At 36.4% G+C, this 25,825-nt stretch overlaps 2 protein-coding genes across 6 annotated transcripts in view; both read right to left on the reverse strand.

The window, feature by feature from the left end:
• The window catches only part of LOC113048045 (cadherin-like and PC-esterase domain-containing protein 1), a 42,078-nt gene extending 25,703 nt beyond the window's left edge, over positions 1 to 16,375 (reverse strand). The window contains exons 1-6 of one of the 4 annotated variants that reach the window (XR_003276389.1): positions 15,507 to 16,375; positions 8,206 to 8,377; positions 3,543 to 3,637; positions 2,846 to 2,927; positions 596 to 680; positions 344 to 500 (exon numbers count right to left, since the gene is read on the reverse strand). Coding sequence is in view for 3 of the 4 variants with exons in the window: in XM_026209549.1 (XP_026065334.1) it covers positions 344 to 500; positions 596 to 680; positions 2,846 to 2,927; positions 3,543 to 3,637; positions 8,206 to 8,377; positions 15,507 to 15,836 (921 nt within the window). In the remaining variant the exon portion in view is untranslated. The remainder of the gene's footprint in view (positions 1 to 343; positions 501 to 595; positions 681 to 2,845; positions 2,928 to 3,542; positions 3,638 to 8,205; positions 8,378 to 15,506) is intronic. The other 3 variants (XM_026209549.1, XM_026209548.1, XM_026209547.1) reach the window with 3 other exon arrangements.
• Positions 16,376 to 17,255: 880 nt separating this feature from the next.
• LOC113048050 (inhibitor of growth protein 3-like) lies at positions 17,256 to 24,846 on the reverse strand. 2 transcript variants are annotated; one of them, XM_026209555.1, is made up of 12 exons: positions 24,695 to 24,846; positions 24,493 to 24,564; positions 23,588 to 23,688; positions 22,679 to 22,744; positions 22,345 to 22,441; positions 22,017 to 22,088; positions 21,822 to 21,938; positions 20,517 to 20,677; positions 20,105 to 20,295; positions 19,359 to 19,545; positions 18,443 to 18,481; positions 17,256 to 18,152 (listed from the first exon to the last, which is right to left on the reverse strand). In XM_026209555.1, the coding sequence occupies exons 1-12, from the start codon at positions 24,720 to 24,722 to the stop codon at positions 18,036 to 18,038; spliced, it is 1,248 nt and encodes a 415-aa protein (XP_026065340.1). In that variant the 5' UTR covers positions 24,723 to 24,846; the 3' UTR covers positions 17,256 to 18,035. The 2 variants fall into 2 exon arrangements, with proteins under 2 accessions (XP_026065340.1, XP_026065341.1); XM_026209556.1 differs by lacking the exons at positions 24,493 to 24,564; positions 24,695 to 24,846 and adding an exon at positions 24,007 to 24,455.
• Between the last annotated feature and the right edge of the window lie 979 nt (positions 24,847 to 25,825).

Below are 25,825 nucleotides of genomic sequence, written 5' to 3' on the forward strand. Positions count from 1 at the left end.
TTCAGTAATCTAGCATTACACACACTCACACAGAGAGAGAGAGAGAGAGCGTTAAACTGCAATGAGAGTGGTGTTTCACAGCTGTGGAGGCCTAATAAACATCACATGGGGAATCAATGCCTAGCCAAGCTTTTATCATCAGTAAACGGCAGCACTGGGATCCAAACTGCAATATTAAGACTGCAATCTTATCGGATTTAAAAAATATAAAAGCTTATTGAAATAGCTAAAAGGCACCTAATAATCACTTCTAAGCTCGTTTGAGCATTGGGATTCAGAGATATTGTTTTATTTTAACAGTAATTGTTTTACAGCTTCCACTTCAAGGAGAATGCGTTCTTACCTCGGTGGTATAACTAGTTTTATCCAAGTGGGGTTTGACCAAGGCTGTGCGGTGGACGAAAGCGGTCAGCGGTGTTGCTGAAGTAACCAAGACGTACACGTTTATGGTGGCATTCATGCTCTGAGTGTCCGAATGGCTGAGTGTGATTGGCCGCCTCCTGTAGGATACAATCACAATAACGCTGAAAGGAGAAAATTGACATCGTAATATTTTTTTTGGTTTGCCATTCCACTCAGATGTGGCATGACTTACCATTTATCTTCAGCAACATTTGTGGTTCCCTCTTGTGGAGATGTGGAAGAAGCACAGGCAGAAGGACGTATTGGTAATGTCACTCCTGAGATGGAAAACAGATGGGAGAAGTTCAGGCACATTGATTTCCTCTGTGAGGAAGACACACAGCACATGTATCGACGTGAAGGCCAAAGCTACTTCAATTCTTTCCACAAAGACCTCCAGACATGTGTCGAGAGATACCACGTTATTAAATCATTGGGTCTGGCCACACTTCTCACATGCACGCTTTGCTTCTGTGAAACGTAAACTGCAGCTCTGTTCTAAAACACGGTGAGCTGCCTTACTCCTAACTGTCTACACAGGTAACAGCCGTGTAACCTCATAAGTCTACATCGGCAATAACTCTGCAACCCAAATATGAAGCACGCAATAGACTCGAATCACAAATAATTTCAATAGAATTTGATGCTTAGCTAACTGCATGTTAGTCTCAACATACAAATACATAGCACACACAAATACCAGGTCATATTTTACGTGTTTGAATGATTTTCAATGTCACAGTTCATTCTGGGACCACATTTCGTCATCAAGCAGATCTGCCTCAGAATTTGGTTAACACAATTGTCGATTTTTTTTTTTTTTTTAGTTTTTGAACAAAGTCTCTTATGCTAACCAAGGCTGCATTTATTTGATCAAAAAATGGTAAAAACAAGGCTATATTAATCCTGTGAATTTTAAGCAGTCAATAAATGATGCATTTTGTCATTCTCTGGGTTTGTATGGCATTGCACAAGTTAGCTACCATTGCTAGACTCAGATCACTGTTTGTGATTAGGATTAGGATTAGGATATCTTAATTCAAGACGTACAAAAGTTAATGTGCGTGTTTACTAGTCCTCATATCAGCACATGCACAGCTCAGCATTTCTGAGCAAGTGAGTGGTTTTCTGGCAGTACTGTGCGAATGAAAATTCCTTCAGTGATTCCAGTCGCCTCGTCACCATTTAATCAGAAACACACACATGTCTCACCAGCCTCAGAGAAAAGATGTCACTCCATACAACTCAAGCAATACTTAATACTCTCAAACATGTCTATAGTACACATCTCCAAACCTCGTTCAGTTAAACCACATGACACACCAGCCTTGGGCCCCAAAGAAACACTTGGAAAAACATCAAGATCTCCGTAACCCGTGCTTCTGCCAAAGTCAGGGTCACTCCCTACCTAAGTGTGTGAGCTATGCTGAGCTTACATTCAGCTTGGTCACTGACCCGTCCATGTCATGTGTATATTTGTGCACTCTACAGTATGCCTGCCTTCTAATACCATTATAAAGAGGACACCACCTGGCCTAGCCAAACACCAAACACCAGGACTCAATTTTTCAGGTTTCTGTGGGCGCTGGGCAGTCATGAAGGACAATATTGTTTCAGAGTCGGAGACAAAGCCTCCTTTTCTGAAGCTGGGCAGTAGTGATGCCACAGGGCCAGCGGGTGAAAAATCAGTCATTATTGTCATAGAAAGTAGGCACTGTTCTCCTCCTATGAGGTCTTTCAGAAGTGATGTTCATAATTGGTTCAAAGCAGTGAAATTAAGCGTGAACAAGTTCAAAGAGCTTTGTAATGCAGCGTTCTGACATATAAGAAGAAAGCGACTTTCTGAAGAAGCGATAACTCACTATGGCTGTTATTAAATGGCATTTATGATGTGCACTTGCCTTTTAATATCCCTGCAGCAGAGAGTTACTCACGGTAAATATCACCCTTGACACTGACCTTTATAAGTAATTACAGAGACCAGCTTAAAACGCTCCCATACACACCTGACAGAAGTGCGTCACAGACACACACTGCATTGTCGGAGACGTCAGTTAAATTGAGACTGAACTTGTTTTAACAAATTAAAGTGGTTAAAGCGGTTGTTTTGGATCTAGTGCTGTTAACTAAAACTATAAATGTAATATTTGGTAGTTGCAAAAGAAAACTGAGAAGATAAAATAAAAACTCCTTCAAAGTATTAATATAGATGATATTACAATGGCTGATTGGACCCCATTGACTTCCATTATAAAGACAAAAACTGCTGAAAACATTTTTGCACAAAAGTCAATTTCTTGCAATATACTGCATTCTGTAAAACATCTTATTTTGTCTTCCACAGAACAAAGTCATTTGAAACTAGAATACATGTTGTGGCTGCAAAATTGCATTACTTTCTCAGTATCTGTGTTAAAGAAATGCTTAGAACATTGCTGCTCACCTGACAGCTGGCTGTCCGTCAGAAACCGGCAGACTCCGCCCATGTCCAGAAACACTCCTGCAAAGGCTGGTATTATGTTAACCTGTATGGAGATTTAACCCCGGAGGGATCAGAGGTCAGAGTTTAACCAAGACCACCATAACAGATAGTTTAAAAGCATTTCAAACAGTCAGCCGTCGGTAATGCCTTAAGATCCCGTGAAATGACTAACAGCTTATGAACGAGAGTGATTTAATAACTGAGACAGTAAGTAGCAGTTGTTCTTGGATCACATCCAGAACTATAACTGTCTCAGGAGACTCACAACAGCTGGGGTATTTAAGCAAATATCATCATTATACAAGCATTACTAAATACAGGTTTCAGATTAATCGGAAGTAAAATTACAAGTATGGTTCAGGTTCTTATAGACTGGTTTTCTGCATTTAGAGTGTGAGATCAGAGGAGTTGAGGATGCTGGATCCTGCATCCTGGTTTCTATAAAAATTCCTTTGAATCTCTGGACCAGATCTTATTTTACATGCATTTCAAACAAAAAAACATTTGGTATTAGCACTTCGTGTTTGTTTGCTTTTCCTTCTCAGTGTCAGAGCTATAATACACTATTTTTTTATCATTATTATGCATTGCATTGCATCATAAACTGGAATCTCCTCAAGAGCGCTGGATATAGGCTATAGGGAGTGGGTGGTCTTACCATTTGATGGTGCTGTGGATGGGCGAAGTTGATTTTTCGCAGGCAACTTTTTTCAGAGCCCTTTAGGCATATCAAGATGGACCAGTCTCTTCCATCTGTGTTCAAGGGAGAATATATTTAGCAAGAGATTAAGTAAATTAAATAAAGCAATAAAAAAAGGATAGCAAGATCAGCGTAGATTATGTGTTGATGACAGTTTTGCCAAAAACAGAGGATTAAGGCAGTGACACACACAGATTTTCTGCAATCTAAATGAGGACATAGACTTCTACTTTTTTTTTTTTTTTATAAATATATTACAATTACAACTACAGACTAATACAAACCATATACAACCGTTTAATAATTTAATTATGTGTAGTCTAAATAGGCAGCAACCTACTGGCTATTATTATTAATAATAATAATTATTATTATTTATATTATTCATTTGCTGCTCGTTTCGTTAATTAAAAATAGCTCTCTAGATCTTTTTGTATTCTATCTGCCCATCTCGACTTCTGAAAGACACTGCCACTCTGAGAAGCTCTTTTTACACCCAGTCATGTTAACAATTGACCTAATAAGTTGCAAATTGGTCCTCCTGCGGTTCCTTATATATACACATTTAACTTTCTGGCCTCTTATTGCTACCTGTCCCAACTTTTTTGGAATGTGTATCTCTCATTATATCTCTCATTTCAAAATGTTTCACTTTCAACATTGGATACGTTATCTATATTCTATTGTAAATAAAATACAAGTTTATGAGATTTGTAAATTATTCCATTCCTTTTACTCACAGTTTGTAAAGTGTCCCAACTTTTTTGGAATCAGGTTTGTAAAATGTTATTTTATTTTGTATTATTTGTATTCATTGTTTTTAAGTGAAAGACATTTCTGTTGGAAATGCTGAAATACCATAACTTTACCGATAAATGTTTTTTTTTAAACTAGAACATCCCTGAAAGTCCCCAAAGGAAGGTTTTGTCATATTTAGCTCTTATAATACAGAAGGCCAATAGATGCAAAGTCCTTTTACAGACCTAAAAATTAGGATAAGCATGGATTACTTAATGCTGTGGCAACACTACACACAGTCAGGAAGAATCTGAGGCACTGCCAATTTTCCTTTCGCTGCCTTCATCTATACTTGACATTCTTTTAACTTTTTTAATTTCTTTTATGCAGCTTTAAATAAAGGAGGGGCATTCGTGGTTTTGACAAGACCTCAAAGACACATAGCCCCCTACACAACCTCTCTGCATGCAAACACTTATGATTTATGAGTACATGACAGCTGTCAAATGTCATTTATACTGCTTTTATGTAACTAGAAATATTAAATTAATAAATACATTTGGAATTAAAATAAATAAAAATAATTAATAATAAATAAAAATAAAGTTGTATGGTCATGTGTAATGTTTAATGCTTACAGAAATTAGAACCATTGAATTAATAAAACTTCAAATTCTTTCAGAGATAGAGAAACTGGAAAAGACACATCTGGTAGTTATTGTGGTGCTCAGGATTGCTCCAGGAAATGGGTTGGTGTGTATTTGGCATGAAGTCCAAACTTTTTGTGCCTGAGTGCCGTCCCAGCCCAAACAACAGGAAATACTGTTTAAAGCCAAAGGGAATAATGGGAAATCAGCCTTCACGTCTCTCCTGATACACTCATGATAATTTCAGCTCATTCTAGATTCTGACAGTGCTGTTAACAGCTCATCATTTCTAACCAGTTCAATGCATTTTAATGTTTCTGCTTGACTGTTTTCCCTTGATTCCCAGTGGTGTTCCAGGCCAAAACCTAAGATACAGTTTATAAGTGCTGCATACCAAACAAGCCACAGTTAAATAAGCATCTCTATTATGATCTGTACTGACATAACTGTCACCATGTGTAAATCTGCAATCATCAAACCCTTTACAAACATGCATATTCACACACGCTATATACAGTACACACAGTTTCATGTCCCATTAATGTGAAGCACTGGAAGGCTCGGTTGCCTCCAGCATTCCTGGCATTAAGATAAGTGTGTGTTTTATCAGTAATGTTTCTCTGTATGGTTCTGGTAAAGCTGTTGGCCTGATGACCTCAAAGTTTTTGATAAGTCTGCAGGCCAACCCGTCAACCTGAGTGACAGCTGTCGACAACCTGTCTTTGTCCGCAAACAAACACCTGCTTATCTCATCACATAATACACATGCACATACTTGCGTGGTCTAAACTAAACTAAATTAAACTATACTGGTATAGTGTTGTTTAAAAAAGTCATATTGAAAATCTAAAACAATTTTAGGAAATCAAATAATTTTATGTGCAAATCTCATTTCTAGGTCTAGTTAAAACTTTTCCCTAAAATCGGGGTAATTTTGTCAAAATGTATATTCAATGGTCTCAGATGTTTGGACCTCACTGTATTTTGTTTTGGTTTTTCTCTTCTTTTTTTTACCCAAAATAATATGCCATTACATATTGCCAATATCCACATTCAGGAAATGTGGCTTTCAAACAGAGTCAAAATAACTCTTTTGAGAGAGAAATTAATTATTTTTATATTGAAGAAAGGGGTCAAAATAACATTAAACTCAATCTCAATTTGTGGTAATAAAGCTGTATAATACTACTGTATGCAGTAATATGATGATTAGGATTAATATGGCCATATGAATGATTGGTGCTATGTAAGTGAAAGACATTTACAGAAACTAAATGACACCGTTCAATATAGAGGCCTTCATCTCAGTCACCTATCTGTGTCCAGTCACGATCTGGAGGAGGAGGAGGGGAGGAGGGTTTTAGGACCCCAGCTGTGACTGTGAAGCAGTGCTTAAACTGAGCTGGAGACCAAATTTACCCCTGAACCACCTGACGGTGGACGGGAACAACAAACCTCTGAGTTCACGAGCCAGCAGCCAACAACAGTGCAATTTATTATACGTTTCTCTGGAATACTTCATTCTTGATTGGTCAATGGCAGCATTCTTCTGTGGTCAAATATTTTTGTATAATAAATCACTAAACTATAGTCCCTGGAAACCAATCAATGATACCTCACATAATACACACAAAATATTGTTAAGACACATAAGAATCAAGTCAGAGTTGGTTGGAATACTTGCGTAATTCATAATATACAGTATGTACTGTGTACTGCATACTCACAAAAATTATTTGAAACACTACACGCAGTATTCAACAGTAAATATTTAAAACAGCAGTATGCTTCAATGTAGTGAAATGAAATCCGTCTTGGAAATAAACAATTATTTCACGTTTGATTTAATTATGAGTTAAACTAAAATTCAATGCAATCAAATAAGGTGAGTACAGTGATAAAAACGGATAATATTTATTTTTGTCATCCTTTCCAGTTCCTCACATTAGAAACAGATGGTTAAGTCAAGTGCAGTGCATTTACAGCATGCTTAGGTTGTATACTACACAGTTTGGTGAATTTAGTTCACAGCAGGCTTGGTTCTAAACATATCAAAATCTGTCCTGAAACCATACCGTTTAAAGCATGCATGCATATGTGAGCTATGTTCTCAACCGCACATTAACATCATATTTTTAGCATTTTTAGTATAGATCTTGTATGCAGAGCATATTTTGTGTATTATATGCATATATTCTGTATGCATAATTAAACACAGATGTCCTATTACATATAACACAATAGTTGCAGTGCATAGCATACTGTTTTCATACTGCAATGCACTTACTTAAGCTTCCAGTCCCAGTGCGGCAAATGAAACGCAAGTAATTTCAGCCATGATTTAACACAAAAAAGGATTAAAAGAATAGTTCACCCAAAAAAGTCTGCTGAAAACTGACTAACCCCTCAGGCCATCCAAGACGTAGAATAATTTTTTTTTTTTTTATCAGAATAGTTTTGGTGAAATTCTTTAATACATCACTTGTTCACCAATGGAACGTCTGCAGTGAATGGGTGCCGTCAGAATGAAAAGTCAAACCGATGCTAAAAACATTGCAATAATCCACAATTAATCAAAATGACTCCAGTCCATCAATTAACGTTGTGTCAAGCAAAAATCTGCGTGTTTGTATTAAAAAAATTAAGACCGTTTAATTTCAAACTGTAGGTTACGACTAAAATACGAGTCCTCTGTTCACTATATTATGAATGAAGAAATTTGCCCAGAAGTTACAGTTTAAATTTAAAAAGCTTTAACAAACTCATAAACACAGCTTTTCACTTCACAAGACATTAATTGATGGACTGGAGCCGTGTGAATTAATGTTTTTAGCATCTGTTTGGACCCATTTGCTGCAGAGGATGCATTGGTGAGCAATAATGTAATGCTAAATCTCTCTGAATCTTTTTTGATCAAAAAAAAAAAAAAAAAAACTCATCTACATCTTGGCATGCAGGTAAGAACATTTTCTGAGTGACCTACTCCTTTAAAAATGCTAAATTAACATTTACTCTACATTATATTAAAGCTGCTAACCTGACACTGCTTGCTGAATTAGGTCATGTGATAACAGTGTATAGTTTAAAGTGATGATTATGCATGCATTTACTAAATACAAGATGATAAAAATAGGCAGCATTCAGTGCACTGTAAACTATGCAGTAAGTACTACAGTAATATTCCAAATATAACTTGGATTTACATCCAAAAGGACAGGATGTCCCCCTCCCCTCACCTCTTCTGTCCTGTCTGAGTGAGGCGCTGGTCTCTGCGTAACGGGCCTGATCCACTCGATACCCCTGCTGCTGTAGGACTCTCTGGTACAACTGGACCTCAGTGTCCGTTGGGGCATGTTGGCCCGTCAGAATAATGGCTTTTCCCACACAGCTGCGCTTAGAATGATAAACCTTTGAGAAGGAGGAAAGAAAAACAGTTTGCAATCGTATTTATTCTTGACGTTACTTCCTTTAAAACAAAACAAAAATAAGCACAATAAACCTGATTTGTACATTACATATGCTCCATGAAGTTCAAAACAGGGTTTTGTCACATGTGAGGATCACAACAGCAAGGGTTAATCAGAAAAGCAGCTGAGCATTTCAAAAGTACCCATAATGCAGTCTAGCATGGCAATGACCTCTGTGGGCCATCAGGTAGGGAGGAGGGCTCTGAAAACAGGATTAGATGACAGCAGACTTCAGATGCCTGAATGACGGCTGCTGCACAGGAGAATTTTAGGATATGGTTCAGTTTAGCACAAGAGGAAAGCCTGACAACATGAGCCTTATTAAAAGCCATATTAAACAATGCACACGATCATCCAGTTCAGTGTTGCATAACAGAATCAGAGGAACACAGCGTTATTTGGACAGAGCTTCAGCATGGAGTGTGTGACTGAGGAAGGGAGGGGAGTGTTTCCTCTGCTTCAGCATAGATGATACGGTTCCCCTTTCTTTTCTCTCTGCATGTGTTCATCTTTTTCTGCCGTCATGCTGCGCTGTTCTCTCTCGCTCTCTCTCGGGGGTCTACTCCTCCTCTGCTTGCAAATGTTTCCATCTGGGAGCTCAGCCACTTTAATGAAAGGGTCCTAAATGGACAAAATCAACCCCTGAAACCTCATTTATTCTCCAAAGCAGACTCTTTACTATTGTTTAGTAAATACTACATAGGTTAAGCATTTAAATAATAAAACCATAAACAACTTTGACAAACTCCTATTAGAAAATATAATACAGTATACATCAACAACAATATAATGATATGATTATTAATATTTTTATTGCTGTTGTTATTATTATTATTATTATTATTATTATTATTATTATTATTAACAACACTGGGGTTAGATGCGCATTAGTTTTAGTTGTACATTAAGTAACATTTTTATTTCCAATTATATTTAATAAAATGTTTTACATATAATATTAATATTAGCAAACATCAATACATATAATTTTGTAATTGTTATTATATAATACATCATCATCATCATCAACAACATTTATAATTACCCGCATTTTCCTGACTATAAGTCGCACTTTTTTTCATAGTTTGGCTGGTCCTGCGACTTATAGTCAGGAGCGACTTATTTATCAAAATTAATTTGACATGAACCGAGAGAAATTAACCAAGAGAAATTAACCCAGAGAAAACATTACCGTCTACAACCACGAGAGGTAATGTTTTTTTCCTCATCATGAAGTATTTTTGGACTGATGCGACTTATACTCAGGTGCGACTTATAGTCCTAAAAATACGGTAAATAAAAGGCTTAGATATACATTTCTACAATAATATATTTATTTTTAATTATATTTAAGTATCATATTTACATACATTATTATTAGTATATGTAAACTAATACTTAAATATATTAGAATTATACTACTATATAAATGCATATCTATTTTTACATATCATATTTATTAATATTATTCATATTATTATTAATAATAATACATAGTTGTAGTAAATATAATTTAAAAAAATTACAACTACAAAAATGTACAAACATTTTATATCAACAACAGCAATGATAATAATAATTAATATTAATAATAAATATTAGTTGTAGCACTACTAGTAGTAAATATGATTATTTTAATTATAATAAATATTAGAAGAATATCAGGACATAAAAAACAAATAAATAAATAATAATAAAAAACAACATACTCTTACATTGAAGGATGGACTTAATCTATATGTAGATACTAGAATATCTGAGACTTTTAGCCACCTTACATAACCTGCAAACTGCAGTCAACCCACAAACGTCATGATGGTGAGTTTTGCACAAGCCATCACCACTAAAAATTTTGTTTATAAATGTTCTCTTTTATTTTCACCTACTAAAATTCTAGCTTCATCACCAACACAAAATAAATAAGATGCATCTCATTTCCAGTCATGCTTATTTTCCCACTCTTTCTTGCCTACATCCCCCAGTCTGTCTCTCCTCGCATCTGCTCCCTCTCTCCTGCCCTTCTGTGAGACCTGAGGCTGCAGACACTAATATAAAACATGCAATTACTGGACTGCATTCATTTCACCCTCCGTGTCTGGGACCAAGACACAAACATCATTACTTCATTAAAGCGCTGCCTGAAACAGTCCAGCGCTCAAAGGAAGTAATAACAACCAATAAGAAACATCTCATGAAGAAAGAAGGAAATAAAAAGGAAGTTGGAAGGGAGAGGAATAAATATATATTTATATCTATAAAACCAAAAGAGCTGAGAGAGCAGAATGATACATTAACTTAAATAAGATGTAAAATTAAATCCTCTCAGGGAAATCTTCCATTAATTCTCACCACATAAAAACAGGACGTGAATATACACATAAATATTAATTTAGTCCTCTGTTGCAGGGATCTGTGGAAATGCAGTTAAATCACAGCTGAAATTGCTCTTTCGTGGAAAAACATCCTCTTTTGTTGCTTACTTGTAAATGATGAACAAGAAAATGTCATTTTAAACTGAGAGCCAGACATAGAAATCCATGCAAATGAGAGACAGAGTAGATGGTGTTTGGTATGTGCAACTAAACTCTATAAGAGTTTGGACTACAAATCTATCCTACTATCATCTTCAAAAGCCATCCTCCTAACACCGTCCTCAAAGGGTCATGACTTTTACAGCACACATGGTGCAGAAAAACACACAAAGACATATGTGCACATGCATGCCATACTGACAGAGAAAAAATGACATATTCTCTCTCAAACACAAGCACACATATACAAACTCACAAGTGTTGTATATAATACCATGAAACAAATCTAAGCATAACAACATCTGTACTCAGATTCAAACAACTCAATCCTCACATGCCCTCTGACCCAGTAAACACACAGATACAGAACAGACCACCCTGACTGATATGCAGAAATCCTACACACAACCTTAAAGTAATGTGGTGGTACTGGTGATTGCATCATATTATTTCCATGGTTAATGTTTGGTTGTGAAGGCTAGCAAGACATTCAGTGCGCTAGTGTAAAATATCCCGAAGTTTGTGTGTGTGTGCTCAGGATAGCACTTGGGAATTAGTGCCCATGCCAAAATACCATTATCATCTCATAAACACTACTCTGTTTTCTTACGTCAGCAATGTGGAAAGAAAAGCCAAACAAACATCATCATTAAAGTCACTCAGAACAATTATGCCTTTCAAATCTGACTGAATGAGTTACATTTAGAGCAGCTGTACTCTCCAATATTAATTTTTTTATATATATTATATGTGACTCTGTAAAAATGAACCAACTTGCTATATGCATCCATTTAAACGAGATACACTCACACACACATGCACACACATATGCCTTCAAAGCACTGTAAAACACACACTTGTGATTACACCCTACAATCCAGATTCAATGTTTGAATCCAGTATAAAGCACGGCTGGGTCGGGTTAACATGTCCTAACCTTCAAGAGAGCACTTGAGATGTGGAAAGAAGGGAGAAAACAAAATGTGGGTTCTGTTAGTATTCAGAGGAGACCTTGAACTCTGCTTGTCCATGCAAAGTGAATGATTCACTTGAATAAAAACATTTGGAATTGGCTCAACATTTTATTCAGCACCCCCCCCCCCCCCCACAAACTACTTCTCTCTGTTTTTCTGCACTTTCCCTGCTCTTCCTCCCCTCCACAAATACCTCTCTCTCTCTATGTGCCACTCTGGACGAGGGGTTCTGTTACCACTGGCTCTGTGTATAAGGTTATGAGGTTAATCATGGCTGTCGAAAGGACCCAATAAAAATAGCCCTTTTTCCTCTCTCCTAGAGACATATTCGACACAAACCACATCAAACACACTAGCAAACACATAACATACCAAAACCGCCTCTATGCCACGTCTAGACCCTCTAAAACAATGCAACACATGGTGTAGAAAAGTTGTGTCCTCTCCCCACACAGTCAAAACGGCAGACCCAACAGTGATGGAGTGCAGTTGTTCGTGCAAACCACAGGCCTAATGTAGATTATAACATGTATAGCATGTGGTAGACTGTAGGTTTCACAATCTCCTGACAGCAATGTCACAGCAGAGCTTTAACTTTACGCCTTTACTGTATACATAAATAATACATTACATTTAAATATATTAATGCTATAATATTATGAGTACTAATTATAAATATTGTTCAGTATTATAAATAACTATATCCAAATTATGCTATAAATGTAAAATGGATAATACATTAATAAATAATTACATTTAAATACATCAATGTTGTAATATTATGAGTATTAAATAGAAATATTTTTCAATATTATTTATTACTATATTTAACTATACACTTAATTTAAAATGAACGAATTAAAATTTAAATACATGTTCACTGTAAGATTATTACAGTACACAGTATATAAATATTGTTCATTATCATAACTACATTTTAATTTTCTAATTTAACATTCCATTTAAAATTAAATACATTAATAAATAATTACATTTAAATACATTAATGCTTTAATATTCCGAGTATTAAACATTCTAAATATTGTTCAGCATTATACATAAATATATTTTAATTATGCATTAAATACATTGATAACTCACTAATAAAAAAAGACTTATAGATAAATGCTGTAATATTATTAATACTAAGTATAAATATTTTCCAGTATTATAAATAACTATCTTTTAAATATTTTATGTTTTTTAATATTCTGAAATTACTGTTATTTTGCTCATTTTTGTCATTTGCAAGGTGAACATCATAAGCCTGACTGCTTTAAAAACAGTGTCAAACATTAATGCTTAGCGTAAATAATAATTTTTTAAAAATAACAACAACAACAATTATAATATATATTTTTTAATCTAGAATAAAAATAAATCAATATTGTATTTTGTTTTTATATAAAAATATAAAAATTATATTAAAAAAAAAATTATATTTATTTATATATATATATATATATATATATATATATATATATATATATATATATATATATATATATATATATATATATATGCATTTCTAAACAAACAAAAAAATAGTGTAGACTGTGTGAGATTCGTATGCGACTCCGACCTTCCTGCTGGCTGTTAAAGTGTGATGTCTAAACATATTAGACTGACATATGGCAGCAGTCAAAGAATTCATTCACATTCACTGTGCGTGTGTGTCTCTCTCTCTCTGTGTGTGTGTGTGTGTAAACACTAGAAGTTCATCCGCTGAAAGTGAATGCAATTGTCTGATCCTGGATCAGAACCAGGTGGTCCAAAAGCACAGACAGACGTGACTTTGTTAACATGAATGAACGTCCTCCAGTGATCTCCAGGGACAACGAGACAGAATGGTTTGCGGGATGGGAAAACATTTTCACAGTTTTCACAGTATGCACAGCAACGATGGCAATAGGCATCTTCAAATGAACCTAAGCAATGTATGTTAATGTGAAATGACATTATGCTAATTCACACAACAAGCATTATGTGCTGTTGCTGAGAGGCTGAAAATACCAAACAAATGCCTAGAATCCTTAATTCGTCGATAAAAACTCCAACACACACTCACAATCATGATGCCCACAAATGCAACAGATTATAAACCCCCCCTAACCCTGCCCAACTCTGTTACCTACGTGTTTATGACTTTTTATATGACAGCACCAGACACTGCAGGGCACAGTCTACTCTCCAAACACATCAGAGAGCCACTGTTAGTCACGCAGACTGATAACTCTATCCTAACACACACTCACACTCAAGTAAAGTTCACTAACAGCTGATTGAGGACAGCTGTCATGGCTCTCAGTGTTGACTCCCGGCAAGGAGTTAGTTAGTGCAGGATTATGGGAAGGCATACTGCCCCAGTCCCGGCTTAAAACTAAACCTCTCTCACCTCTCATTGATTTCCTGCACTCATCTTCTGCCTCACTGCCCCTAAATCTGTTTTCCAGTTTCTCTCTCCCTCTCACTTTTTTCCATGATTTGCACACATGCTCCACCTCCTCGTACAGAAGTCGTATATAAACCTGTGGCTGCATTCTACATGACAGCCGTTCTTTATTCCCGGCATCTCTTCTCAGATCTTTCTATCCCGTACTGACATAACACTTCCCCACAAACGTCAATCATCCCAGCACTCGAAAGAAAGCATGTGTGTGCTCATAAATAACCCCTCCTTCGTGTGCTCTCTTAAACCAATGAATGTTTCTCTTCCTAAAATACCTCCCATCATAAATAAACAATATAGGTACTCTCTGGCTATTTTTAAGGGGGGAGATAAATATCCCAACACAACAGCAAGAAGTCACTAGAACTTAAGAATAAAGTTTTTTGATTTTGATTTGTTGCACAGCTGATGTTGAACAAAACATCCATTGTTTTGAACTCTATAGTACTACCTGGAAATACAACTTCAAGGTTATTTTTCATAGATAAACTATGAAAAATGTAATGTAAAATAACTAAATACTTTCAGTATTATTAATAAATAATTTCATTATGCATTACATGTAAAATTAAATACATGAAAAATACAAACTAATAATTAAATGATTAAATTATAATGCTGTAATGAGTTTTAAATATCTTAAATATTTTTCAGTATTATAAATAGCTCTTTTAATTAAACATTTTAAAATTAAATATATGAATAATACATGAATAAAATATAATGCTGTAATATGAATATTAAATATTAAAATTGTGTCATTATTCTAAATATATCAATTATGCATTAGATTTAAAATGAAATACAAGAATATTACATTAACAGTAACTAAAGTAATATAAAGCAATGTTGAGTATTACACAATAAAAAGTATTTTTCAGTATTACAAATAACTATTTTAGGCTATACATATATTATATTTGAAATACAGGAATTATACATTAATTAAACAAGATAATGATTAGGCCACTAAGACTAAATATAATAGTTTTGGATTTTTATAATAAATACCTATTTATATATTTTATTCTTGAATAATAAGAAGAAGAAAAAAAAGAAGAAATAAGCAACGATAAAATAACAAACAGCTTTCAAACAAAACTATAGCCTACTTACAAAACTATCTGTCTGTGATGCTTCAAGTAGAGATATGAGCCTCTCTGGGTTCTTGAAGAGTAGTTTATAATCAAACACCGCAGATTTGTTCCTTTGGTCCCGATGAATGGACTTGAACTCAGTTCTGTCCCGGTCAATAGTCACAGTGTGATAAAACAGCCCAAACGCTATCCCCAGCAGCAGAAGGGGACCCGTGCAGTACCTCCGGCGGAGTGCCCAGATCCCACGGAAAATCATTCCCACTTCTGCACAAACGTTCCTGGCTAGAGTCAAGACACATACACATACCATTGGGAATGTGCGTTTGGTCCCCACATCATCCCTCCGCATCACGCTCAAACGCACAGTTCAGGAATCCCACGCGCTGTGTAAATGCGCGCGTATCTGAGAAACGCTTCATGACATGATCGTGTAAACGCTTGAATTAATTCGACGTGCGCCAGAGAGCTGGTTGTGAAGACTCGTTTTCAACGGTCCGGGTATCAAAACAGAGGGGAAAGTTTCTCTGAAGGCTTCTTTCCTCTTCTTAAAGCTGCTGAGCCCCGAGGTTGATTAAAAACACTCCCGAGCAGAGGAACCTCATGACTTGAGAGTAATGATACGCCTCCTTCACGCTGAACGCGCTGTCAGAGAGCGCGTGCGTCACTTTACCAATCTGCGGCGATGTGTGGGTTCCGCGAGGCTTCTCAAACATGTTGAAAATAAAAGGCATTTTCACACAGGACGTGTTTAGTGGTCATTTACAATCCGTCTAAATCGTCGGTCAATCTAGACGAGCGAAAGGCACTGTTTTCATTCGGTCTCTCGCGCGCATAATCGTACGCGTTTTTAAAACCGTTTAAAGTCTTCGAGTAAAAAAAAAAAACTCGCTTCTAGACCCCTGTGTGCTGCTCATTTTCATAGCTATTTAAATATGAGTCCCTGTAGTAGATTCTGTTAAAGTTAAAGCCAGAAAAAAAGAGGATGTTTTGGTATGTTCTTGTGATATTTTTAAGTGCGCACCTGGTTTTGCGTTAACCCATTTAATTCCAACAATTCCCAAGCATATTCATTTTACTCCTTGGAAAGCCCAATAAGAAATAAAATGTAATTCATATTCTGATTATATATATATATATATATATATATATATATATATATATATCCTTTTATCAAAGAAATAATTTTAAATCTATTTAGTATATATTTTCTAATTAAACAGTGTACCAACTATCATGTTTACATCTATCATTGTAATGATTTATGAGATGTATCATTATAGGACCTTAAAATATTATATAGAATATTTAAGGCGGTTGTATCATGTATTTTTTGACATTCTATGGAGCTATTACCGCCTGGAATTAAACAGCTCATTCACACCAGCTATTTAAAATGTTCACAAGAATTACATTTTAGGTTTACAACATATAAAGTTTAAAACGGTTTTAACCCTTTAAACTCAAAGCAATTTTTTTTTTTTTTTTTTTTTTTTTTACAAATGGAGTTTTATGGTTTGAGATTAAATGAGAAGAGAATGGCATATTTAATTATCCCATTCACTTGACTGGGAACATTTAGGAATGGATTCAAGAAGGATTTATATAAAAACACATTTAGCTTGTTTCATGAATATATAGCTTCATGCATCTCCCCAGTTCTCATATCCCTCCCATGCTTCTACTAAAAACAGAGGGCACTGATGGTTGATATTAATATTAATGTTGTTCCTACTTGGAAAAATCTATTACAATGCACTTTAAGACCGTGTGTACCAAAAGTTCTTGATAATTTTATTGTTTTAGTTTTTTCCCCACATCTTGCAAAACATATCACCACATCAGTGCAGTATAGGCTAGACACAGACACACAAACATACACACAGGTCACAGTTGTTCATTTGTTCTATTGTACACCTTAAGAGCTCCTCTGTAAAATAAGAAACATTCTGTCCTTTAAGCGGAGCACAACTCATCATCTATCCATTACACACAAATAATCCAACAGAATCATCATTTTCACTGGCGGGCAACAGGGCATCACTGTTGCCGTTGTATATCCATTCATATCAGTTTCCTTTAAGATTAGTCAGAGCTGAATGTCCTGAGACTTGTAGTCCATAAAGCAGGTCAGGACTACAATTCCCAGACAGCATCATGTCAATCCATACTATGTAGATATGGATTAGCAGGAGCTGCCAGATGCGAAAGATCATCACGCATGGCAAGCTGAGGAATGTCTTGAATGTTAAAAAACATGGGCCTCTTAATACCATCTTGCCCATCCGCCTCCATAAAGATTAAATGGAGGCGAAGAGAAAAAATAAAAACAGGAAACGTTTTGAGGGCAGTGTGCGCTTAGATTCATCATCTAAAAACACACAGCCTGGTTGTGATTTACACAAACACACACACAGCAGCCACACCATCTTTCAGGCATCAACATCTCTTTCTCGCATCTACACACCCTGATCGCATGGGGATGTAACATGTACACTCTCAGTCGAGGGGGACAGTCATTTCAGAGAGGTTGGCCCAGGTGATCCGGCATTTATTTGTGCCGGCTTCCCCTCCTCTTCATGGCCGCCGTACACTGTGGGCAGTACCACTTCCCTTTGGGCGCCTCGGTCAAACCTACGCAGCCGTAGTGGAACCACTCGATCGGACACTACAAGAATAGATGGGAAACAGTCAGGATCAAATAAATCACTTTTTCTGACTACAATCAAAAAAAAAAAATGCCAAGGAATTGTCAGAAGAAGAAAAAAGGATATATATACACATTTCAATTTGGTATACATTATAAAATGTTATATTACAGTATTGTATATTACAAAATTGTGACATTTAGTTTGTATAATAATTCTATATTTTATTAAGAGCTGACAGTATGAGCTTGTGTGAGTTGTTTGAAGAGGAAATGTGTCAGTGTCTCTGGAGATGAAGGGTTAGACTTACGTCTTGGTTATCGCAGCCGACCATCTCTCCGTATGACACCTGCACAATGACAGTAGATCAGAATGAGACGCAGAGCACACAAACACGCACATACGCACCTGCAGCCAAGTGTCACGGATGCGCACACCTGTGAACAAAGACTTTGCAAGTTTTGTCTTTGATGTCTATTCAGAGACACACACACATTTCTATTTTTGATACTTTGACAAAAGCAATATTACTTTGAGGCCATACAACAAATGTATTCATGGGGAGACAATTCTTTTGCACTCAAACATAAACTAAAACACACACACACACACTCACATAGTCCTTCAGCCAACCGTTACTGGAGTCACACACACACTGCACCTCCCTAAACAGGTCTTTGATTTTCCTGTATGATCTTGCTTTATTGGGGATGGTTGAGAGTAGCTCAAGAGAAGTTTTTCCTTTTCAAAACATTCGTTCTGTCCATAGCAGGCAATTGTTTAAAGGAATAAACTGTTAAAAATAAAATAAATAAATACTACAATTGAAAAAAAAAACATTTAATATAATATGCATAATGTATATATGCATACACGCACACACACAAACAAATATAATATTTTATTTTAGAATTTAACAATTATCAAATGCTTAGTATTTTGTTTTATTTTAGGCTTTTTCTGCCATTGAGAAAGGAAGGAATAAGGAAAGGAAATTTTGACTTGTCCCAACTAACTAACCCCTGCCTAACCAACACAAGCTTAACAGCTCTAATGTGTGGATCATTACTGCCACACCACAGCTTTGTAATCTGCATACAGTGGTCCCAATTAATTAGTAATAGTGAATCAACATTATAGTAAATAATTTCAATATCAGAATAACAGTAAGAACAAGAGAAAAAGAGGTGGTACTGGAAGGCTGTATGAAAGAGATGTGAACGCACCTGGTTGCAGATGCAGTATCTGGGTTCGTTTGGGTCGTAGGTCCAGTCCACCTGACTGCTGGTGTCCGTTTCTGTGATGGTGGTCTGTACCAGCTCATGAGCCAATGCAGACGAGGACGAGCAGGACGACAGTGAGGAGGAAGAGGAAGATGAAGAGGACTGGTGGTTGGAAGACTTAGTGTTGCCTCTGAAAAGCAAAGTAAGAAAGTCCTTGCAAAACAAATGTATATGAATTTGACATCAAATGTGCCAGAGCAAGTTTGACACTTATAGAGGAAGCACAATGTACAAAAACACCACAAAAGTGACCCTGGACCAGTTTAATAATTAATAAATAAGCTTTCCATTGATGTATGTTTTTTTAGGATAGGACAATATTTGGCCGAGATACGATTATTTGAAAATCTGGAATCCGAGGCTGCAAAAAATAAAAATCTAAAAACTGAAGTTGTGCAAATTAAGTTCTTAGCAATGCATATTACGAATCAAAAACTAAGTGTTGATATATTTACAGTAGGAAATTTACAAAACATCTTAAAGCAACATGACCTTTTCTTAATATCCTAATGATTTTGCTTAAAAGAAAGAAAAAAAAACGATAATTTTGACCCATAGGGTGTTTTTGCTATAGTTAAAGATATACCCCAGCAACTTAAGACTGGTTTTGTGCTCCAGGGTCACAAAGGTGTTTCTGGGTGCCTCATTCAGGAATCAAATAAACGGATAGGCAACAGTGCGACTCTTACTTGGTCTTGCGTCCTGTGCGAGAGTCTGCGCTGTTGTTGGACGTGAGGGGCTGTGTGAGTGTGTTAGCCAGTGCAGAAGACGAATAACTGCTGGTGTCCCGGCTCAGAGCAAACTCCCGTCCCAGGAAATCATTGTTCTTCACAGCTTCATAGCTGGCCTTGAGACTGGAGGTTCTCCTGCCCTCTTTCATCTGAAGAACATTAACACAAATATAAAAGAAGATGAAGAAACTATTTCAAGATCCTGCTTCTATATATATATATATATAAAATCACACAATTTGACACAAAAATAACAGATAAGAGAAAAAAAGACCCTAAGTGGCCAAAAATAGTTGAAACAGGAAACGAAGGGAGGAGGGGGTACAAATAGATCTAAAATTAGAGGCGAAGAGGGGGATGGTGGTTTTACCTGTGCGGTGGCTTGCACTGCCTGAGCTGCTGCCATGGAAATGGCCCCCGCCCCTACAGTGGGCCCGGCAGGAAGCGGGCTCAAGTTGTATGAGGAAAGCGTTTGGGAGGAGTTGACGTTATACACGCTGTTAGAAGAGGACGTGCTGTTCACTCTGCAGCCTGCAACACACGATCACATATCATCTATGACCAGAAACACTTGTGAGGAACCGTCCTACAGGAGTGAGAACTAACCTCATTACATCATTACACTCATTTCTTCTGAACCATTCGGCAAATACCACACACGGCAAACATATGTGGGGCAGGATTATGACAAATCATAATCGTTGTTTATTTCCCTTGACACTGTGATTAAATTAGGGCTGAAGTTATGCAGAATATTTGCAATTATTTTGCTGGAAATATAAAATCACTGTCATTCAAATGCACTTTTTATTTAGCCCTAATGTCTTCGATTAGATTAGTTTAACAATCCGCTCTCATAAAAGTGCAAGTATGAGAGTGTTTACTTGCATCAACATTTTTACATGAAAACGTGTAAGTAAACTTTGCTATTCATTATCATGTATAGTTTTAATGGTAAAAAAAAATTAAAGAAATAAAATGTCAATATTCATCAGAAATGTTAATTATTTCCTGTGTTCATTTAATGAAAAAAGAAAAGCTCACCTTTATTCATTTTTAAATGTAATTCTTACATAAATCATTCTGAATTGGCACTTTTAAACAATGGCTATTTGATGTTCCTCTGACAGGAAAAAATAACTAATTAAAATGAAATAAATAATTCACCCAAGACATTTTTATGCAAATACACTTCTAAAGTTTGGGTTCAATAAAAATCATACTTTTCACTGAACAAGTATACATGACATTGATTCAAAAAAGGTTACAAAAGCTTTCTTTTTTCATAGAATGCATCGCATCTTTCTATAAAAAGTTAAGCTGAAACACCAAATCAGCAAATATTTCTGAAGGATCATGTGACACTGAAGACTGGAGTCATGGCTGATGAAAATTCAGCTTTGCGTCACAGGAATACATTTTTTTTTTAAATATTACAATTATTTTAAATTGTACAAATTTCACAATATGACAATATTAAACAAATGCAGTCTTGAGGAGCATAAAGTGACAAAAAAAACAAATAAATAACCGATCCCAAACTTTTAACATTAGTGTAAATATTGAGATACTGAATATTGCCAAATGCCTGAAAAAGTTGACGTTGTCTGAAAAAAATCTTTCTGACCTGTTTTCACATGACGTTGACTCATAAGAGAGAGAATGTATGTTTTACCCGGTGTGTTTTCTTTAGAGGCGTCTGACGTGAGTGTGGAGAGAAGCGCCTCTGACTTGAACTTCTTTTCTGGTACATGTTCAGTAGTGTGGTGGGCTGGCGTGCTGTACTTCCTCTCTGTCGAAAGACACACAAAACAGGTCAGAGGACTGAAAGAGAAAAACAAGTAGCAGCCATTCTCTTGAACAGACTTACTCTCCACAGTGGCGTGTGAATGTACGTGGTGGTTATTGACAGGTGTGGAGGGGCTGTCCATCTCCAGTGAACCTAGAACACAGAAAACTGACTTTCAGGTGAATGGTTTCAAATCAGCACAAACCACAACATGATCAGTTGACTGAAATGCGCCCAGACATTTTCAGAATAGCTAAGAAAGTAGTAGTTTTTGCTACACATTAAAAACATAAGGGCATCTTCTTTTTTGTTCACATACTCTTAAAAAACATGAGGCAACTCCTAGATTTTAAGCATTTTTTTTATTCAACTAAAACTATGAATAATGTGATTGACAGGTGCCACTCACGTCTCTCCAGGACTTCTGTGATGCCAGCGTTATCTGCCTCCAACTCCATTTTGAACTTCGCCAACTCCTGATCCAACTTCCGCAAGTGTCTATCAACCTAAGTAGAGACACACACACACATCAGCACAGGATCGACAGAGAGAAGATCTCCCATAAACCCTCTCGGGGGGGGGGGGGGGGGGGGGGGGAGAGATTTTAATAAAGGAGGATTAATGAACTGAATTATAGCACATGAAAAGCAGTGTTGATAACAAACAGTGGGAGTGGCAGCATCCCTGAGATCCATTTATCCATCTATGATGTGCTGCCACCTAGTGGAAACAAAATTACTCACCAGATCATAAATTTGATTGGCTAATTGGACCTTTTCATCTGCATCTTCCAAAGCTTTATAGTAATCCTGATAAACAGAAAGAGATTTTTTAAAAATAGTGCATATGACCCCTTAAATGCAAAACTATGTATAGATGATTAAAGGAATATTTCACCCAATTTTTTTCACTCTCAGGCCATCCAACATGTAGATGAGTTAAGTTTCTACATCGTAACCGGTTTAGAGAAATTTAGCATTACATCAATCGCTCACCAATGGATTCTCTGCAGTGAATGATTGCCGTCAGAATAAAAACGTCACAATAATCTACAAAAATTCAGTCCATCAAATTAACGTCTCATGGACTGAAAAGATGCATGTCCATATGAAAAGTCCTATCACACAAAAAATCCATGAACATAGTTGTTTATAACTCTTTTGGACTGTTTCCACTAATAAACTGCACAGATAAAGAACTTTTCCCTCCTGATTCAGAAACGAAACACTGGAGGAAGTAATATTATGGATAGAGGACTCGTATTTTAGGTGCAAACAGTGGTTTCCTTCTTGATTATTACAAAAAGACATCTTTGCAATCCACAAGATGTTTGACTGATGGACTGTGTGGAACGGAATCTGGATTACCTGTGGATTATTAAAATGTTTTTAATCAGCTGTTCGAATATTCACACGGCACCCATTTACTGCAGAGGATCCACTGGTGACCAAGTCATGCTTAGTGTGTTCCGATGAAGAAACAAACTCATCTACATCTTGGATAACCTGAGGGTGAGTACGTTTTCATTTTTAAATTAACTATTGGGTGAAAATTTCACATTTGTATTTCGGTCTCAATATTATTTTAACTACAGCTGTAATTAATAACAGTGAAACTTGGATGAACTGAGGTGCACAGCATCTACTCTTTACCTTTTTAATAATTTCCATCTGTTCCTCCCTCCATTCAGGCTTGTTCTTCTTGGCGTTCGTAAAGAACTCATTAACCCGCTGCTCCAGCTGATCCATCGCATCTGAACAATAGAACAGGGGCAGGAATGAGTCAAGAACCCAGCACACATTCACACTGACTAGCCTAGTGCCTAGACATCTGCGTAGATCATTATAAGGATGTAGGTTCAACCCCCACAAAGGGTGAACGCTCAACCATCACAACTGAAGGCAAGGTATATAAAAGTAAAAAACGTCCAGGTCACCCTCACCTCAAAGCAGTAATATAAAGTGTCACGTAAAAAAAACACCTAAAATAATTGTATAGTTTTAACTTATGTTTACTTTATATTAAAAAAAAGAATAATAATTTTACTGTCAATTTTGGTGTGAAATATTACCTGGGCATGCCTTTGAGCATGAGATTAGAAGTGAAACCGGTCAAGAACGAAGTCCTCTTCTTGTAATAATTATACAAGCATGATTAAATTTGTAGGTCTAACTAAATTGAGTTACTTAGCAGATCAAATACGGTTTACACTCCATTCAAAACCTACAATGCACAGTGTGACTATGAAGAGGCTATTCGTATCAGTACTGACAATGGCAAGTGTAAACAGAGCCAAAGGACGGTAAAACCGTGATTTATTTAAATCAATAATGCATGCGAATCCCAAGTTTTTCCTTAGCCGAGTTACACTCATGTTGCTCAACTTGCACATGGACTTAAGATGTTGCGTGCTGATGTGAAGTGCATAACACATGCATGCTCCTCATGCATACAAATTCACCCAACAATTCCCCGCTAATATGAAAGGCTTTCTGCATTAGTCAAGGTCAGGTTTGACTCTTTACGGCAGAAGAGTGAGTTTAAACTGGATTCGTACTCTGCACTTGCAGGTCCATCTCTCTCATTTCCGTAAACCTGTCGCGGAGATCCATGGGTAGCTGCTCGATCACTGCCGGGAGAAGAACAGAGGCGCGTTACAGGCTAACAGCTACGACGCATTCACACGTACAAAACAGCCCTCTCAGACACCTAAGCCGTCTAATATAAACATGAACCATTAACATAGCTCCTATACTCACTTTCGAGGTAGTCCTCAAGGTACAACATTTTGGCGGAGAGAGCGTTTCAGGCGTTTGGAAGAAAGGGTGTTTTTCGTCAATATGGCGTCGCAGGCAGCGGAGAACTGAGAAGGGGAGGAAAAATACACAAGTTGATGGGGAGGGGCTTATGTGAAGGGCGCGGGATTTGATTGGACGATGATGGAGTTGCGCGGAAGCTGACGTTTCTTTGAATGGGTTGCACGGGATGTGTAGTTCTTTAATTGTGCAAAGCCATAACTACATTGCAAACTGTGAAATGTACGCATTTTAATTTGGATTGTCGGGCAATATATTGATGCAGATATGCAGATGTACAGTATGCAGATGTACAGTAACACAAATATTTGTTTTTCTTCTAGCAGTGGATGTTTATGTTGGTTTCAAGCACATAGTTACATTTTTTTGTGTGTGAATTCTTTCCTTTAATTTAGAATTTATACATAGGCCTAATGCTATGATTATATAACAATATATATTTCATAATGAAAGTATAAAGTCAAATAATATAAAACTGTTTTATAACTATATTTTTTCCTAGATTAGGCATTTTTTCTCTCTTGCTCAGTGTCATTCAAAGCTTTGCAAAGTTTCCTTCAAACTTTCCATTTTACAGTAGTAGTGTTTTGAACACGATCTTTATTAGTGAATTTTGTCTTCTAAATTCAAAGCAATTTCATATAAAACACTTGATATGTGTGTGTGTGTGTGTGTGTGTGTGTGATAAGAAAGAAAAAATCATGAAACACTTGATTTATATATAAATGTGTGTGTGTGTGTGTCTAAAAAGTATTTTTAACCAAAATCAGTTTCTTTCAGTTACTGAAATGTTATACTAAGAAATAAGCTTAAAAAAATATTCTTATGTTCCTTTAATTTTGCATCATCATGGAGACACACAAACCTGGTACTTCTGACTGGTTTCCTAAATTTTGGCCTTTGGAGGGCAGCACTGAATGCAATACAGGATGACAATTCAGAAATTTGCTCTAGACAGTTTCAGTTTGGAGCTGTCTGTGAGTATGGCTTTTGATATCGTTAGAAATTAGCCAGTGGAAGACAATGTAACTACCCAGATGTCTCTTGAGAGGAAAAACCTCAGCTTGACCCCAT

This window comes from Carassius auratus, chromosome 29 (assembly GCF_003368295.1).
Source record: "Carassius auratus strain Wakin chromosome 29, ASM336829v1, whole genome shotgun sequence".
NCBI lineage: Eukaryota > Metazoa > Chordata > Actinopteri > Cypriniformes > Cyprinidae > Carassius > Carassius auratus.

Excerpts from the sequence above, each read along its gene's own strand:
- LOC113048050 (XM_026209555.1), bottom strand. The coding sequence starts at position 24,722 with ATGTTGTACCTTGAGGACTACCTCGAAA. Across the intron at positions 23,689-24,492 it reads GATGGACCTGCAAGTGCAGA|ATGCGATGGATCAGCTGGAG; the intron begins GTACGAATCCAG and ends TCTATTGTTCAG. Across the intron at positions 18,482-19,358 it reads GATACTGCATCTGCAACCAG|GTGTCATACGGAGAGATGGT; the intron begins GTGCGTTCACAT and ends GTCATTGTGCAG.